Source organism: Phacochoerus africanus, chromosome 2 (assembly GCF_016906955.1).
Source record: "Phacochoerus africanus isolate WHEZ1 chromosome 2, ROS_Pafr_v1, whole genome shotgun sequence".
Classification (NCBI taxonomy): Eukaryota; Metazoa; Chordata; class Mammalia; order Artiodactyla; family Suidae; genus Phacochoerus; species Phacochoerus africanus.
Window position 1 is genome coordinate 58,445,855 of NC_062545.1, and position 19,287 is coordinate 58,465,141.

Sequence of the window (19,287 nt, forward strand, 5' to 3'; positions counted from 1 at the left end):
AATAACAATTTAAAATTTCTTTAATACAAATTGAATCCTGTGAAAATTAACTTGAAGAGTACATGTGAATTACTTTCTTGTTGAGATTTGAATGCAGCAAAAATGCTGCTTTATTTTCAGTAAGGCATACGCTGAATTTGTAGACACCCAAGGATTTGATTTTACATAGATGACAATGTGCTATTCTTCTGAATTTCAACTGTGATCAATGCCATGTATCTAGCTATGGATCTATTTTACACAGTCTAGATAGTCCTGAAGAAAACAGCAAATATTTCCCTAGAGGACCCTACGAAATACAATAGTATCATTCCTCATAATTACATGAAACATATTTATGTTCTCATAGCAGTGATGTGGAATCAAACTGCTGAAATGACTTAGTCTGACAACTCAGATGGTATGTCATAGGGTAAATGTTGGAATCAATATTTTAAATATCAAAGATAGATTATGAATGTCTGTGAATAAGAGATAAAATATTGGAAATATTTGCTGGATTAAAATGAGAATTTGGGGGGGGAAATGGTGTTCTTCACCATATACAAAGCACATATAGGCACAATTAAGATTTTAACAATTTATATAATCCAAAGTTTTAAGGTATCTGATTATGGAGACTGAGCTGCTTTCTTAGAAGTGTATCTTTAGGTCCTAGGATTCTAGACATAGCTAGTCTCCAATATTATGTTAAGCTTGAATCAGATTTGTTCAAGTGGTTTGCCTAAGTTATTTTCAATAGAATGACGTATTTAGAATAGAATTTCTATTTAGAATAGAATTTCAATAGAATGAACTTTGGCCATTTAGGAAATCTCTTAATCTATATTTAAAGAGATTGAATGATTCTTCTACTGTGCAAGTTGTTCTGAAATTCAGACACTTTCATAAGGACATAAACTTTTTAAAGTCAAAGTACCACTTGAGAAATTTTGTTAGTGTACCAAAAACCAGAGGCCTAAAAGTACTAAACAAAAAAGTGTTTGATTTAAAGACTAGAGAATTCTGATAATCATTTAAAACACTTCCTCTACCAAAATTCTACAGATCCTATAAGAAAGTTTAACTTTTTAATGGCAAATGAAAAGCTGAAAATATGGAATGAAAAGTCAAAGGGTAAAAATCACTTTGGTGAATGCGTCTAGGAAGGCAGCCTCTCTACCTACTACATAAATGACTGCTTGATAAGGATCTGTACTAAAGAAAATCTAAAATTTTGTTTAGCAAGTATTAGAGTGATAAAATACCTAAGTTCTATAGAGGCTTCAGAGATCACCTAATTCAACTTCTCTCACATTACAGATAAGGCAACAGGACTAGAAACAAACACATCTAAATACTAAGTTAAGCAGGAAGAAAAAGAAGTCCAGAAGCCTAATCTAGCCACCTTTCCGTTACAAAGAACTAGAGTTTTTTTTCTCCAAAGTCACATTTCCTCTGACTATATCAGGCAGGAATACTCATTCTAATGTGGAAAATACAGAAAAGTATAAGCAAAAAAATGACAATAATGCCCCTTTAAAATTGCATTAAAACTCAGTATATACAAAATTCCCTTAAACCCAAAGCCCCTCAAAAGAAGGATTATACCCGCATCAAGTGAGTCATTATTTTCACAATTTCCTCCATTGAAGGGCGCTGAGAAGGATCTTTAGACCAACAACGAGTCATCAGGCTCTCAATGGGCTTAGGTAAATTTTTGATCAGTGGTGGTCGAGTACCTATAATTGAAAATTAGAGGAGAGGAGAAAAGAATGTATATTTACCCAAAGAATGCTATAAGCTTTTTTTAAAAAATGTATTTCCAAAGCAATATTTATTTTACAGATCTTATGATTTAAGATTTTTTTAAAAGGAGGAATAAAAGTACATTTTTTCTGTCCTTTAGATTAACATTAAATTTTCATAAAGGGGAAGCTGCTCCTTTTGAAAAGCCAAATTGAAAGTTTTATATGCAGTACAACTTAGAGTTAATAATGTTTAATTTGTTATAGATGCTCTTTTAACAAAAAATAATGGCTTAATGTGTGTCTTTTTTTTTTTTTTGTCTTTTTACCTTTTCTAGGGCTGCTTCCGCGGCATATGGAGGTTCCCAGGCTAGGGGTCTAAACGCTGTTGTTGCCAGCCTATACCACAGCTACAGCAACGTGGGATCCGAGCCACATCTGTGACCTACACCACAGCTCATGGCAATGCTGGATCCTTAACCTACTGAGCAAGGCCAGGGATCGGACCTGCAACCTCATGGTTCCTAGTCGGATTCATTAACCACTGCGCCACAACGGGAACTCCAAGTGTGTGTCTTTTTAAGGTAAATAAAATGGTATTGGGATAATTATTTACTATATTTTCAGATTTATAAAAATTTTGAAATGTGCTTGAAAAATCATCTTCCATATATCAAAAATCATCAATTATGATGTGAAACTCACTGACCTTCAAATGGTTCTTTTGCAGGAGGCAGACCTCAGGACCACTGTGAATCAATCATTTCATTGGCTGAAAAATGCCAACTTTGGTGTAATTAACAAGGCTGTAATATCCTTAGTAAGGTCCCTAACGTAAAGAAGGCTTCAAATGCACAACGAAATCTTTATAAATTTACCAACTAACAAGTTATTTCTTCTATTCCTTACTTCACTAACATTCAATTATTTACTGACGATTGACAGAAAAAGAAAACAAACTGTGTCCTGGGTCATGCTCTAGCATTCTCTATAATGACAAGAAAGGCAGTACAATGAAAGGTGGTACTGGAAACTGGTAAACACACTTGAGATAACTCACGTGGCTGTTTGACATGTCCATGACTGACCAAAACGGTGAGGCTGATGTTTGTTTGTACCACATGTGGATTAGTGTGTTAAAATGCTATTAATCAGAATAACTATAATCAAGTGACAGAAATTAAACAAGAGAGTGATGTTGAAAGTTAGAAGAAAGTTAAGCAATTTCCCTTCATGAAGAGTTTATTCTCCCAAATCAACTGCAAAGTAACTGGATTAATGATATATTCTAATATGAATGGTTAGTAACACTGTGAGAAATATAACCATTAAAGGTACAAAAGGAATAGGAGGGATGCAAAGACACTGTGTCCATATATCAATTTAACTTTGGAATCAGCAAGATCTGGACTTACATCCCAACAATACCACCTGTGACCCTGGGCAAGTTACTTAACCACTCTAGGTCTCAGTTTTCTAATATGTAAAGCTGCAAAATGAGGCAATAATAGTACTCGCTTCACAAGGACAGATGAGAAGATTAAAAAAAAAAAAGGCAACGTGAAGCCCTCTGTGCTTGCTTTTAGAAGCACCTTAATTAACAACTCTTATTATTCGCTGCTTTCTCTCCTCAGTGAGACACCTGCTTCCTCAGGAGAAAAAGGCCGTACGTACCTCCCCAACTATCTCAACAATGTGAGATATTTTATTCATTTAATTTTTAAATTTTATTTTCTCCACAGAGTCTAGCCCAGTGCTCCCCTAGCCTCTAGAGAGAGCTGGTCTAGGTAGGTGGCTCCTGCTGTCTGCTGATGGCCTTTCCCTAATGAGCATAGCCAACAGACCTTCTCAGCTTTGTACAAGAGCCACCGCTGCTCCCAGCCTTACCCAATTTTGGGGTGGGGGAGGGTTGGAGACTGGTAATAAGGAATCGTATATTTTAATATTAGGGATAAATGGTTTTCTTTGGGGGAGAAACAACTTTCAAACAGGAAATATACAAAATATATTGAAGAAAAATGTTTCACAAACCGTTATGAACAGCCCACATGATACGGAAAGCTGGGCCACCAATTTCATCAAAGGGTTTCCGACGTGTTATTACTTCCCAAAGGATAATACCCCAGCTGAAGACGTCACATTTTTCACTGTAATTGCTACCTAGAAAAAAAAGGTAGTAAAATTTCAAGACTTTTTTCCACATGACTTACAGAAACGAGTGCTTTCATTAATTTCAAGAATGAGCCATCAAATGTACAGTAACAGGAGATTGCTACATATAGAGCTAAGAAACTACTCTTTTTGAAGGATCTCAAATCTTTGCAATAAATATGTTTTTAAAATGAATTAAGTATTAATAATGCACTAAAAAATCCACTTCAGAAAGCTGGTCATTTTCTACCTTTTCATCAAGACAAACAGACTGTATTTATTCAGGCTTATATTTTCTCTGGGGCAGAATATAAAACATCCGTACGTTCCTTTCTGTAATTTCTTTACCTTTAATTTTCTTCTCCCATTCTCTGGACGGATAACAACAGTATCAAAGCAGAATAAAAGTCTAAATCTAGTGTTAAGATTTTCTTTTCAGGAGTTCCCCCTGTGGTGCAGTGGGTTAAGGATCCAGTGTTGCTGCAGCTGTGGCTCAGATTTGCTCCCTGGCCTGGGAACTTAAATATGCTGCAGGTGCAGCCAAAAAAAAAAAAAAAAAGAATTTCTTTTCAAAATATCTGGTGAGATAAAATAGTCAGTTTGCAAACTTAAAAATAAGTCATAAGCAGGAAATACTAACAAATTTAGAGTATGCAGATTACAAGATTACACAGCAAAATTTATATGATTACTCAGTTGGCTGGTGAATCAGCACAATAAACAGCCAAACAAACCCCCTAAAAACTCATAAATAACCCACTATCAGAATGACAAATATTATAGCAATAGCAACTAGGCAGTGTACTGTAAGCTTTACAGTGACATCACAATCTGATTTGGGCTATAGGTGCCAACATCTTTCAGAAACGAAGAAATCTATATAGCCTACTAGTCTGAGCTTTGTTGCTCTAAACAATTAACAGTACTTTTTATTTCTGGGTTATTTTGTATACACAAATCTTTCTGCTTTTCATACTATAGTAATAACTGTGTTACTTTAACTCAAAGAAAGGCACAGTAAATAATTTTTAAATGATCCTAATTATATATTTTCTGTACATGAACTTAAAAATTACTTAATTTTATATAATTTAACATTTGCTTGTCCACTAACTTTTTTAATTGAATTTTGTAGCAAAATAGCTCCACTCAAGTGACCAGCTGCGGAGCAAATTTCTTCCTCTTGGTGGCTAAAAACAAGGAACAAAGAGCTTTAAATTCATCAAAAATGAAAGAAATAAGTCAAAATCAGAATCTGATTATTGAATGTCTCTGAATTCCACGGGCTTTCATACTTCCTAACATATGAATCACATGTCTTCAGTTCAGCTTTTCTCATTTAAAAGATAACTTAATTTTTTTTTATATAGAAACCTCATATGCAATTTATGGATTACTCTTTCAGGACCCGAGTAAGGCATGGAGATGTAAAATAAAGTAAATATAAGCTTATCCTTCACTTCTTGCCTTTGGTATCATCTTCTGCCTAATTACTTGCATTCTTTTTAAGGCATGTTCATTTAAAGCTTTAGACTGCCAATTTTTAATTTCTAGGAAACCAACACAAAGCACGGTGATTCTTGTTATTCCTGGTATTATGTTCTATAAAATTGCTGTGAATGTTCAAGTAGTGAATACCGGATCATTTGCTCCTAGGGGAAATAAAGGGTTAGGTTCCTGTGAACCGCTATACATTTTGTCAACTGATTAACACATAATATTGCTTTTTACATGTGTTTCTGTTTAAAACATCCTAATTAATATAAATTGTTGCGTTACTAATACTGAACTCATGGCCAACAGCACTATAACTCATGCCTGAATGAATATTAGCTAGCAATATATTTTCTTTGTTAAGACATCACAGCCTTCTTATACTTAGCCACGCTAACTAGAAAGCTTTTCAATATTACTTTTAGAGGCCATTTTAAACAGTGAAATCTCTAAGAGAAAGCACAAGAAAGGAGAAAAATGTGTTACTAAATAGATCACAAAATTATATGAGAGCTGATAACAAGAGGGTGGAGCAGTTGTCTTGTTTGACCTCATTGGGAACGTGTGTGTCGGGCGACTCAAAAATTCTCCCTGCTCAGTGCATGTGTGTGAACAACTACGAAGAAGTTACTGAGTACTGATTTTAGTGTACAAGTAGGTGTTTTTGCAATTACTGAACATGAGAATGAGGATCAACCATGCATATGCTTGAACTTGCACAGAAGGTGCTAAAAACTTAAATCTTGCTATGAGATTCAAGATCTAAGGCTATATTTATTTAATACCTCCTTAGACTTTAGTGTATAGCTTATGTACTATGCAGAAATAAAACCATTGAAATAGGGCAAAGTCATATAGGATTTACATGGAGTAAGAAACATTATCAGCCATATCACATTTTTGCTATTTTACCTTCAAAAACTTCAGGTGCCATCCAAGCAGCACTACCCTTATTATTGGTCATGTGTGTCTGAATGTCACAGGCTGTACCAAAATCACAGATTTTTAAAACTGTCCCCCCTGCAACCAGCAGCAAACTGTTTAAGAAAAAAACAAAAAGAAGAACAAGAGGTTATAAGACCAATATTTAATTCTACATTAAAAGAAGAGACATTTGTGGAAATAGAAAATTTTAAGCAAAATACAGGATAGATAGAAACTATCAAAGAGCATCATGACCAATAAGATTAAATGTTTTGTGAAAGTTCAGTTTCAGTTCTATATACATTATTATGTAACTGACTTCCTTGTTTTCTCCTGGTACATTCAAAATATCAAAATAATTTTTTTCTGAATGACTTTTATATTGTTGCTATTATGATCAGTACTCCTTTACACATAAGACTGATGAATTTGCAAAAGGTAACTAAAATAGTGGCATAAGTTGCCACTGTATAAAACACCTCACCACATCAAGTATCTTTTTAATTTTTATTTAATTTTTTTTTTTTTTGTGCCATGGCATGTAGCGTCTTGATGTGAGATCTCAGTCTCCAGATCAGGGGTTGAACCCGGGCCACAGTGGTGAAGGCACCAAGTCTTAACCACTAGCACAGCAGGGAACTCAGGTGCTTTTTTTAACGCCATTCTGAGGAACTCTTTCTGACCACAGAATCCATAGGTTTTCCAGTGACAAAAAGATATAGCACATTTGGATATACAGTTATATAAATAAGCATAGCCATTCCAAAGAATTTTTTTTTCCCCAGCACATTCTGAAAAACCAATTCTAATTCTAAAGTCCAATTTGTACACTGGGTGGCTCACAAGCAATCTTCTATAGGATGAGTCCAACCAAAAGGATGGCTAAGAAGAATGAATGACCTAGATCAGACCTCTCGTAAATATATTAACAGTTATTTATTAGCAAAAGGAGAGCCCCTACTTACAAATGATTTTGTTAAGATATATCTGGTCTAATAGCCTGGTTAAATAAACCTAAAATTTATGGATTTATGAGATATGATTGGATGGAGAAAAGAGGTAGTTGTTTAAGCTGTGTAAATTATGGAATATAAAAGATGTCAGAAAATAAAAAACTTCCTTTTGTGAGATATTTAAAGTATACTGCTTAATAACTTATCAGTTATTCCAAAGCCAAACATGCCTTAATGCAGAAGGGTCACTTTTGGGAGTTGTAATCTAATGGTTTCTGGCTCCTCCAGGAAAAGGATGCCTTGCCTGTGCCTGACACTTGCCTACATCCTTTGAATCAGGTCAATTTATTGCTGGATAAGAGCTATGATTTTCATGAGCTTGCTTTGATAATTCAACTGACTGTTAATATGGGGGAAAGGAGGACACAATCTCCTAACAGGAGAAAAAAGTGATTCTTTACTAGCCAAGATCGGTAGTTACGACAACCTCAGGAGTCAAGTTAAAAAAATAAAATCATCATAAATCTGGGGCTTAAACATTATTTGACCAGGGACCTGGAGAGAGAGAAATCAGTTTAAGCCTGGGAGTAGAAATAGGTATACTAGTGAGAACAGTGATTCTGAGAGTTAAAACCTATGTAGAATTTATCAGATTAGATAGGAGAGTGAGAGGTTATAGCCAGAAGGGATGCTTTAATGCTGTAAACCAGTATTAAGAGAGTAGAATACTCAAGACTGATTTCCTAGGGGGAACTTCTTATCTATGGACTGATGTGGTGGTCAGAGGTGGGGGAGAAAGGACACATGGGAAACTTGGTTTGTCATAAGTGGATGAAGAAAAAAATTAGAGAGAAATGGGAACAAATACCACATATATATTTTAATTGAGTATCAAAGAAACACAAAAGTCCCCAAAGTTTTAGCCTTTAAAATACTTATTTAGGGAATTTTGACATGCTTTCAAAGTCCCAGAATCTTCAATATGGAGAAATCCTGAGTATTTTCAATTTCTAGATGACAGAAATACCCTCTGCCTTCCTCTGAAAAGGCAAATAATAACCACTCTGTATATTTTTGTGGAATGTCTACTCTGTGGGGACACTGTGCAAGTTATTAGGGATACAGCAGGGAACAAGACAGACTTGTCTCTACTCTCATGCAACTAACTGTTTAGGGGGAACAATATATACTGTATACTGTGGGGGCAAAAAATAGGATTTATAGGATAACGGACTCTAGAAGTATGCTAATCTAAGATAGATGTTGTTAAATATAAAAATTCAACTAAAATAAAAAAACCCCCCTAAAGACAACATTTTAAAAGGCCAGCTTAAAAATCATCTCAAAAAAACAAAAAATAAACATTCCTGAGCAAGCCAAAAGGGAAATGTGCAACAATTAGCTTAAATTAGGGAGTGGGGAGTTCCCGTCGTGGTGCAGTGGTTAACGAATCCGACTAGGAACCATGAGGTTGCGGGTTCAGTCCCTGGCCTTGCTCAGTGGGTTAACAATCCGGCGTTGCCGTGAGCTGTGGTGTAGGTTGCAGACATGGCTCGGATCCCATGTTGCTGTGGCTCTGGCGTAGGCTGGCGGCTACAGCTCTGATTCGACCCGTAGCCTGGGAACCTCCATATGCCGCAGGAGCAGCCCAAAGAAATACCAAAAAAAAAAAAAAGGAACTTAAATTAGGGAGTGGGTTTTGGGGGGGAGGGTGGCGAGAGAGACGCCACATTACTAGCACTTACTTTGGTGGTTTCAGGTCCCTGTGAATTAAAGCTTTGGGTTGCATGCTGTGAAGATAAGCCACTCCTTGGGAACACTGTAAACACCAACTCATTGCATGGGCAGCAGTGTAATATGGCAATGGTTCAGCACCATGCAGCACTGCAAAAGAAAGGTACAAACTAAAAAGAACTTTATTGCATATAACAAAAGACATAAGGTGAATGCAAGCACTAACTGTCAGAACACAGGAGTGGGTATTTTCCTACACATGCTCCTATCAGTCCCACTTTTCATTCTTTTCTAAATAAAAAGATGGCCCTGTCTAATAACTTCAGATGGATAACTACCACATATGTACCTTACATTTAATAGTATTTCCATTAAATGTTGTACCTACATTCAATAAAACTGATACACATTACCACACCTTTTTCTCATTGACAGATGCAGTCTTTCACAGAATAATATAAATTATAAACCATGTGATGGCATATTACTTTAAGAGAGATACAGAGAAATAGTACGGAGGGAAACAAAATAATGTACATCAAGATGTTTACAATTATGCTTTCTATAACAGCTAAAAACTAGAAATAGTTCAACCAAATAAAACACTTGAGTATTAGATAGCCGTTAACAATGATGAGCACATGAGCAGTAAATATAAGTAAACGTTTATATAAAATAATGTTAATCCTTTTTTTTTTTTTTAAATGACTGCACCCATGGCATATGGAAGTTCCCGGGCCAGGGACTGAATCCAAGCTGCAGCTGTGACCTATGTCATACCTTAACCCCCTGTGTTGGGCCAGGGCTCAAACCTGTAGTGCCAGAGATAATGGCATATCCTTAACCCACTGCAGCAGCAACTCTCAAAAAATAATGTTAATTTTAAAAGTATAATGGTACAATTTATTGTATATAAATGGTGTGATAAGAGATAGTTTATATACATAGCTGTTGTTTTCTTAGAGTGAAAAGAGTTAGTTCTGTTCTATAAAGGTAACTAAATGACAATTTTCTTTCACTGTCATTAAAATATTCTGTGAAGTGAGTTTTCACAATTTTATTTTTGGGAAAAAAAAGCAATATAAAGCACAATGAGGACATATGTTTAGAAAGTTTCTAAAATGAGAGGCTCTAAGCTAAGAGGGGGCAAAAAGAAAAAAATTAAAGCATGAAGATATTTTAAAACCTATTTAAAAAGCAAGTTTTACTTTACTTAAATGCTTTTAACATTATGAAGTGTACCATCAATTTAAAAGCCTGATATACTCAGACTTCTAAGTTTCACATCCTAATGTTGCAGCATCTTGTCTTTACATTTTTAATTTTTAGCAGATTTCTTTTTTTATTACCACCTTTTGGGACTCTGAGGGTAAATTGCGAAGAACATTAAGTAACTTACAGTTTATATTAAAAGCTTTTCAATTATTTTACTCTACTAGAGACAGGACTAAAGACACTCACCATTATATAAAGAGCCCCCTTCAGCATATTCCATCACAAGACAAACCTAAAGAAAACATATACCACAATAATTAACCACAAAGTTATAGCCTAAGGAACTTGAGAGAGAATCTTTGATTTTATAAATTAAAAATTATTCTTTTGTTCCCTACTATGTGAACAGCACTAGAAGAGAAAAAAAAGATCTAAGACCTTGTCTTCTAGGGTCCATTGTCTAAGAGTGGGGATGTATCTAAAAACATAATCACAGGATCTTTGGGGACTTTCTCCAGTGCTAACGAATGGATGCTGTCACTGGATATCGTAAACTTTCCAAGAAGATGAAGTTACTGGATAAGACCACCTAAGACAGCTATTTCCTTATACTGTGTGTTAATAGATTAGAAACATATGTACAAAATTTTTTAAGAAATAATATAACAATAAAAATAGCTTCATAAAGTACACAGCTGCACACATTTGCTACATCATTTCTCACTGACAGGTTATAATGAAAAAGTGACAAACTTACTGGATTCAAGCAGGCTCCATATAGCTTTACAATGTTAGGATGGTTCACACGAGATAACTGCCGAAGCTGTAACAAATTAAGGTTTCTTTTAAAAAAGTGCTAGCTTTTGAGGAAGTGATTTCACAGCATCATTAAAATTTAAGGTTGTACAAATTATTAATTGAAACATTAAACAATCACTATTTACTGTGTAGCAGGCATTGTGGTCATAAGTTCCTGCCCAGATTGTCACAGAATCCCTGCTCTAGAGCTCTCTCAGTTTAGCTGGGGAAGGGACATGTAAACAAATACTTAAAGCAATGTGCCAAGTGCTATAACAGGAGTTGTGAACAAAGCGTAAGTATAAATAAGAAGAAATTAACTTTGCCAAAAAATGTTAGGATGCCATCTCAGAGATGGCACTGAACTGAATTACCCAAGCTGGAAGAAGCCTCCTCCACTTTCTCCTCTTCCTCCTCCTCCTCATCACCATCTTCATAGCTATGGTTAGTCTACCTACTCCATGCTGTACTGGTAGGCACTGTACAGATATTGCATAATCCTCAAAACTTTGCAAGGAAGATATTATCACTTTCATTTTAAAGATGAGGTACCTTTAAGATAAGGCTTAAGAGAAGGTTAGTGAGCTGCTAAATACCTTAGACCTAGAAAGTAGTACAGCCAGGGTTTGAACTTTGGTCTACTTGACTTAAAATCTGCATTCTTGTATTTTCTTCCCTTCATTCTTTCCTCCGTCTCCTATCTCTTGAGTTAATTCCCTGTTCTCCATTCCCACTACCACTGCCTTAGCAGTTCTAACCTGAACCACTGTAGTAATTACTATAGCCTTCTCTTAACTGGTCCCCCTTCCTCCAGTTTTATCCAATCCAATCCAATCCAATCCAATCCAATCCAATCCAATCCAATCCAATCCAATCCAATGGTTCACACTGAGAAAGTCAGTGAGAGCTTTAGCTATCTATACTCATTTGTCTTGCTCTACATCTCAAATTTCTATTAATATATCCCCCCAAACTGCTCCTTGCTCTCCCTTCGTCTATTCCTTTTCCTCTTCCTTCTTCCTCTTCTTCTCCATTACCTACATTATACTGCTGTCTCATATGAAGTCCACTAAAGTAAATCTTTTTACTACATGCTACTAGAAAGCTGTATTTTTCTACAACCAACAATTGTAAATTTTCAGTCCTAAAAGAAGAATAATCACTATTTATTATATTTCATCTTGTAAAGATTCAGTACTGAGGTTTAGACAGCAGATTACTCAAGAATTTATTCCTATTCCCTCTTCAAATATCACTATGATGGTAAAGGCACTATTTTCAAGGCATAAATGGAGAAGGATGAAGAGAATATGAACTGAAAAAATAGTTCATTTTTGGAAGCTGGAAAGCAAATGACTAGCAATAACTGACAGAGCAGACCTAAAAGAAATGAAGAAAAGTGAGAAGCAACCAGATTCATCTCAACCAAAATGTAGGGGAGTGGTGTCAGTACCAGGGATCTATTCATGTAAGCTACTGAAAGGGCAGAGATTGCTTAGAAGTTAGACCAAAGTTTCCTTCTCTCCCTGACTTTAAACAACTTAGTGACTGCCTCTTTATTGTCCCAAATATTGGAGGTTGATTCTTTACAGAAAGTATAAGAAGGTATTCTCTAAATACAGAGATACGTAGTGAATATAGACATATAGAGACAAATACAGAGCCAGAAACATAATAATACCTTTAGAGAAGGTATAAGTCTCTGGATTGGGGGGCACCAAACAAAACTAAGGGATGAGCTCAAAGAAGTTGCCTATGAGAAGCAGAAAACTTGATGGGAGGAAGTATATGGGATTAAAGTTTTTTTTAGCAAGAATACATGGAAAATCATTTGAAAATTTAAATTACATCTATCTATAACTTTGATGATAAACTTTTTTTCTCCAAGCTATTATGATCTTTTTGACTCCTGATTCCTAGCATTTAACACATGTACTTTTACCCAGTTTTAGGAAACTGTCAATATAACAGTATGCAATCAATAACCTCATCTGAAACACAAACAAAAATTGTGAATAAGGCAAGATAAAGCCAGAGTCCTGGAGCATACTACTAGAGATCATCTTCTTCCTCCTTTTCTTGCCCCCTTTTTATAGCTGCACCTGTGGCATATGTAAGTTTCAGGGCCAGGGTTGAATCAGAGCTGCAGCAACAGCCTACACCACAACTAGATCAACACCACATCTGAGCCACATCTGCAGCCTATACTACAGCTTATGGCAAGGCTGGACCTTTAATCCATTGAGCCAGGCCAGGGATTGAACCCACATCCTCAAGGAGACAGTGTCAGGTCCTTAACACGCTGAGCCACAGTAGGAACTCATCTTTCTTCATGATGTCATATCACAACCAAATTCTCATTTCTCCATGTTATACATTTAAAAATATCATGAAGTGTATTTTGAAGAGATAATTAAACAAAATCACAGATACAAATTCAGAAGGTTCATATGGTAAATACCACCTATTTGTTGGCCAATGAAGTTAAAAAATGATAAAGCCACTCATTTAATGAAACACTGTGATCTAATACATAAAACAGCACAAAAAGAATGAACTTAATGCTACAATAATCTCATAATTATTGAATTCTCCTTCATCACCAAATCTGTAAGAGAATAGAGTTGTAAATTTTCATGCTAAATGAGAAAAACCAAATTTGAAATTATTTTCCCTTAAAATAATCTCATTCGAATTTCTAAAAATGTTCAGTCAAAAATGAATGCATAAAACTTCCCTTCTTAATTTTAGATAGTGGGAGAGAATACCAATTCTTTCCTATTTTAAAATTTAAATTCTACGCCTTGAAATACATCTGAATTACATGGAAGAGATTACATTTTAATTTAGGGATGAATTCATTTATGCTGCTAAGTCTTTTTTACCCTAATTTTTAATCAAAATTAAGAGTATGAATGAAAAAAATGTTCCTGTGGCATTCTCTTTGGTTCAACCAAATTGCTGATGTTCAAGTAAACAGAGAAATGACAACTGAGAAATATTTTTCTCATAATATTAAATTCATGCAGCTTCTTAGGTAAAGAACTACAGAGCATAAATGACATCTCAACTTACCTCTACAATAAAAGCTTTCCTCTCAGATTCACTTTCTATTTGTTTAATAGCAACATCTTTTGCTCTCCACTTTGCCTTGCACACTACTCCAAAGGCTCCTCTTCCAACAACCTGAATTTAAAAAAAATGAGAATCAGAAACAAACAGATCCAGCCCAACATATAATGCTGATGCCAATCTGAAAAACTTATTAAAGATTTTAGAAACCACCACATCTGGATTTGCCACTGAGCAAGTATGAATGTTTACTGAAGTGAAGAGATAATAAAATGCACTGTCTCTACCTTTGAAAGTTTATGGTCTAGACACCTCTTCAGTCTCAAGTAAAACTAAAAACAACAAACAAAAAGAGACTCTTAGAGACAGAAAACAAAAACAGACAAGACGAACGAGGATAGAGAAGACGGTCTAGAAAAATAAAATAAAAAGCAGAAACATGTAACCAATGTTTTAAGCTATCGTATTTATGACATTAAAAATACCTTTTGAATAATTCAGTAAGGGTGGGGAGTATAGGTTAAAGGATAAAAATACAAATGACAGAAGACTGGCCACTGTGAAAGACAAAGCATGGTATCATATGTACAATGAAATATTTTTCATCAAGAAAAAGGAATGAACTACTGAAACATGGTACAACATGGATGAATTTGTCTGGCAAGTGCCAGACACAACATACATATTGTATGATTCCATTTACATGAAATGTCCAAAAAAGGAAAATCTATAGAGATAGAAAGTAGATCAATGGTTGTCTGGGGCAGACAGTAGAAATTGGGGTTAACTATAAATGGGTAAGAAGATTCCTATCAAGGTGATGAAAATATGTGAAAACTGATTTTTGGTAATGGTTGTACAACTCAGTAAATGTGTACAAATCACTATACACTTCAAATGGATAAATTTCATGTAAAACATATTTCATTAAAGTTGATTTTTTTGTTATAAAATAAAAATTGACCACATATTGTATTATTGTTGAAGCTGATGTGTATCTCCATGATTCATTCCTCTCTCACGCCATTCTACTTTTATAAATGTTTGAAATTGCCATAATACTAAAACAACAACAAAATAATGACCTATATTTACTGGAACAAAATCTTTCATTTTTATCATTGTAAAAGACCTTAGTTAGACGTCATCTATGCCAAGCTTTCAACGGATCTAAGTACTCTTAAATGGAAAATCTTCCTCCCTGTAGGCTCTCATTTATGATGTACTTTCTTTGTGGCAGGCACTGAGATAAGTGCTTTACATCATTACATCATTTACACAACCCTAGGTGACAGGTACTACAGCTATCTTAATTTTATAGACGAAGTACCTGGGTTTAAAGAAGTCAACCAACTTGCCCAAGGCTATACAGCTAGTAAAGAGCAAGTGCAGTGTGATGTCAGGAAGTCTAATACCAGAACGTTAGAGATCCTAATCTGTACACATGTATCTGGACTATATAATTAGAAAGAGGTAGTTATATCTTCTCTTGGATGAATCTTCACTTTAGGCAAGCTTACATGAACAAACACCTGGGCAGAAACACTTCTGAACAAAGTTGGCTGAGGTGATTAAATCATTTATTATCTTCATCGGGACTCTTCACAGAAGAAGAAAGGGGTGCTAATAACTACCAAGACAGCAGTTGTAAACTAGGCCAAAGTTCGAAGTCCCCTTCAAACATTACACAGAGCAGTATGGACATTTCTCATGTTGCTTAAAGTATAAAAACATCCAAATGGTTAGCATTTATTGAATGTTTACCATGTGCCAGGTACTAATTATGTGCTTTTCCTGTTTAACTCTCCTCCATTTTACAGGTGAGTAAACCAAGTCACACAGTTGCAAGTTGCCCAAGATCACAGGGTCAGAGAAGTCAGGATATGAAGCCTAGAGCATTTAGTGACCAATTCACTCTATATTCAGCCTCTGTATGTTATAAACTTAAAGGAAATTGGGCTGCCTCTAAGTAAACGCAGGCGACATCTCTAAGAGCTAGTCATTCTTTGGGTGTCCTTCCCTTTTTCCCTTAGCACCTTCCCTTTCCCTTAGGTGCTCAGGGACCTCCTGCTGATTAGGCTCTGGCTCTCCTTCACGCCTCTCCTAAGAGAAAAGGAACCAACGTTAAGTCATTTGCACTTATACAGTTACTTCAACATGAATGGGTAGTGGCTAAACTTGAAACCATCAGAATACTGGAAAGAGCATGCCTAGGATCTGGAGCCCAAAAGACTTGAGTTTTAATATAGGTTCTGTCTGCCTATTAGCTATCAATGGTAGGCAAGTTAATGTCTTTGAGCTTCTATTTTCTCAACAGCAAAAAGGAGATGGCTACGTTTTCCTCAGTGGATATCTATGGTGTTCATAAGTCAAAATCAGGCATTTTCTTAAATACTACAAAAGAATACTATGTGCTTGGAGTTAGGTATGAATCAGTTTCAAGAGCTATACTCCTCATTTCTCTCACAATTAACCACAGTGAATAGGAAACAGGTCCTCAAATGAATTTCAACTTTACAGCAATGTTGAGCTAAGAAGGTATAGATGGAGACCAGCCTACCTATTGCTATTACTATGAAGTAATGATTGTAAAATAATTTAATATATCCTCCAACTATGTATTTACAAACACATCAGAGCAACTAGTACTCAACAGGTCTCCTCTTGTTTCATTTTCTTATTTTCAGGGGTGCCCTCACGGGGATTCCAAACATTATACTGTAGATCACACACTTGTTGCAAAAATGGTATAAGGTGTACACTACTAACTGTGATGCACAAGTGCCACCTAGTGCTGAGATGATGGCTGACTCTGAGCTTGCAACTTAAAACCATGGGAACATAATGTGAGCAAATGAGGACATGATAAACTTTCTCCCTTTTGCTTAAGAAAGCAATTTTCTTGAACACTCTGAAATATAAAACAGGCATATTACATGCACAATGAGAGCCTGTGGACTTAAGAAGCCTATATTCACATTAGGGCCATAAGATACTCCACATGTATGGTGAAACAACAGATCTAAAATGATAATAAAGAAAGTGCAAGATGCCAAAGGTTGTATACATAAACTGAAATACAGGATAGAAAAAATGATTGCTGTGAATTCAAAGGTTAGAGGCTCAGAGAATGCTTAAAGAATTAAATTTCTGTGTATCTAATGATTCTGATCACCAATTATAATGTGCGGAGGGGGGTTTCCCCACACCAGCAAGCAATTCTCAGATACCTGTTGAGTGTCCTACCATTCAGGCTTAATTCTGACATTATCCACCTGGAGAAAGCATCAGATCCCACAGGTTAAGGGCTCAGTTCTACCATACTGCTCCCCCCACCCTATTTCAGAAGCCAGTTATAAGCCCAGGTTATCATGTATCCTTATGATCAACAAGCTGGAGGTACCAAGGGCCCCTGCCTTGGCTTCAATTAATTTGATCAAGTGGCTCACAGACTCAAATAAATATTTTACTTACTAGATTACCAGCTTATTAGAAAAGAATATAACTGAGGAATAACCAGGTAGAAGAGATTCATAGGGTAAGATAAATGGAAAGGGCACAGAGCTTCCATGCCCTCTCTGGGCCCTGCTCTCCCCCAGCCTTCACATGTTCACCAACCCAGAAGCTCTCTGAACCCTGTCCTTCTGTGTTTATACGGAGCTTCACTACATGGACATGACATTAAATCATTAAATCCACTGCCAGCAGATTCAACCTTCAGCTCCCTTCCCCTCCCTGGAAGTCAGGGAGGTGAGACAAAGTTACAACCTTCTAATCACACTGCTGGTTCTCCTGGCAACCAGCCCCATCTTTAGGTATGGTCCACAATTAACCTCAAGACATCTTTATTGTTCTCATTACTTAGGAAATTCAGAGGGTTTTGGGAGGTGTGAGCCGGGAATTGGAGTCGAAGACCAAACATATGTGAGAAATATATTTTGGCCATCTGAATGACCAAATATATACTTCTTATAAATCACTATGTCACAGTATCAAAAAGTGACTTCCCGTTTTTTCAAATGGCATAGATATTAGGGGTGAAAGAAAAAAATAATTGATCCCTGCCTTCACTTCATGAAAGTGAGAGAAGAAAGTCATGACAAAATAATAGTATTTAAAAAAAACGAAAAACAAAAAAAACGCAAGCTGAAGAGAACCAAAGGTGAGAGTCCAAGATGGTGGCTAAAGAAATACCACTTCCCCTTTCAGGACAGATTTAGGGGTTCAAGGGTAGAAAAGACTTATTCCTGTGCCTCCTCCCCCACAACTTCTCAATGAGATCCTCAGGAGGAAGCAGCCTCCCAGGATATGTTTTGCCAACATGGGGAGCTGCAAATGAGTAAGTGTGGCAAGGGAGACAGTCAGAGGGAGGCCCTACCTGGGTTCTCTCAGTCCCAACAGAACATGGAAATGATATAGAAAAACTCTTGCCAAGAGAAAAGCAAGAGAACTGAAAATTGGAGTCTTCTGACTGTAGGAAAGAGGCTGCTGGATGGTTAGACAGCTCAACTACAGCAAGCTAAATGCAGAGTTCAGATGAATTTCGGAAGATCAATGAAAGCCAAAGGGGAAGCAAATATCAGCAAGCAGGAAGAAATGGGTAAGGTCTCCTGCTTTCAAGGGGTGATGTGAGGCTAATGCCAATAGAACAATAAACTCTTCATTTGTTTACTCCCTAAACTACTATTTCTTGAATGTCTACTATAACTACCATGTGGGATACAAGCCATAAATTATATACCTGGAATGCACTTTCAATTAAAGGGGTGGGGTGGGAGCAGAGAGAAAAGACAGTCATAAACAAAAAGATGAATAAGGAAAATACCAGCTTATAAAAAAATGCCATGTAAAAACCAAAAAACTGAATGAGGCAGCAGAGATGGTGGAAACTTAGGGCTGGATAGTATGGGAAGACCATCTGAGCAAGTTACTAATCTGATATTTGAATGACACAAGGAACCAACTGAAGAAGAAACAATTAATGTAAAGGCCCTAAAGGGGGGAAAAGACCCCTTCATTCCCCATTCAACAATATTTGAACCGCATCTATAGACTAGGTGCTATCCTAGGCAATCAAGATATAGAAGTGGATACACTAAACCAAACCCTTGCTCTAACTGCTTATATTCTCCTGGAGGGAGACAAAGAGGAAGCGAGATTAAGATAGATAAAATGTTTTGGAAAATAAGTGTGCTAAGAAGAAAAGGAGCTTAAGTGTG

At 36.1% G+C, this 19,287-nt stretch overlaps 1 protein-coding gene across 2 annotated transcripts in view; it reads right to left on the reverse strand.

Annotated features, from left to right (window-relative positions):
* The window catches only part of MAP3K7 (mitogen-activated protein kinase kinase kinase 7), a 65,562-nt gene that overhangs the window by 37,486 nt on the left and 8,789 nt on the right, over positions 1 to 19,287 (reverse strand). For both annotated transcript variants that reach the window (XM_047761224.1, XM_047761232.1), the window contains exons 2-8: positions 14,072 to 14,182; positions 10,956 to 11,021; positions 10,445 to 10,490; positions 8,995 to 9,133; positions 6,285 to 6,409; positions 3,759 to 3,887; positions 1,591 to 1,721 (exon numbers count right to left, since the gene is read on the reverse strand). In XM_047761224.1, the coding sequence (XP_047617180.1) occupies positions 1,591 to 1,721; positions 3,759 to 3,887; positions 6,285 to 6,409; positions 8,995 to 9,133; positions 10,445 to 10,490; positions 10,956 to 11,021; positions 14,072 to 14,182 (747 nt within the window). The remainder of the gene's footprint in view (positions 1 to 1,590; positions 1,722 to 3,758; positions 3,888 to 6,284; positions 6,410 to 8,994; positions 9,134 to 10,444; positions 10,491 to 10,955; positions 11,022 to 14,071; positions 14,183 to 19,287) is intronic.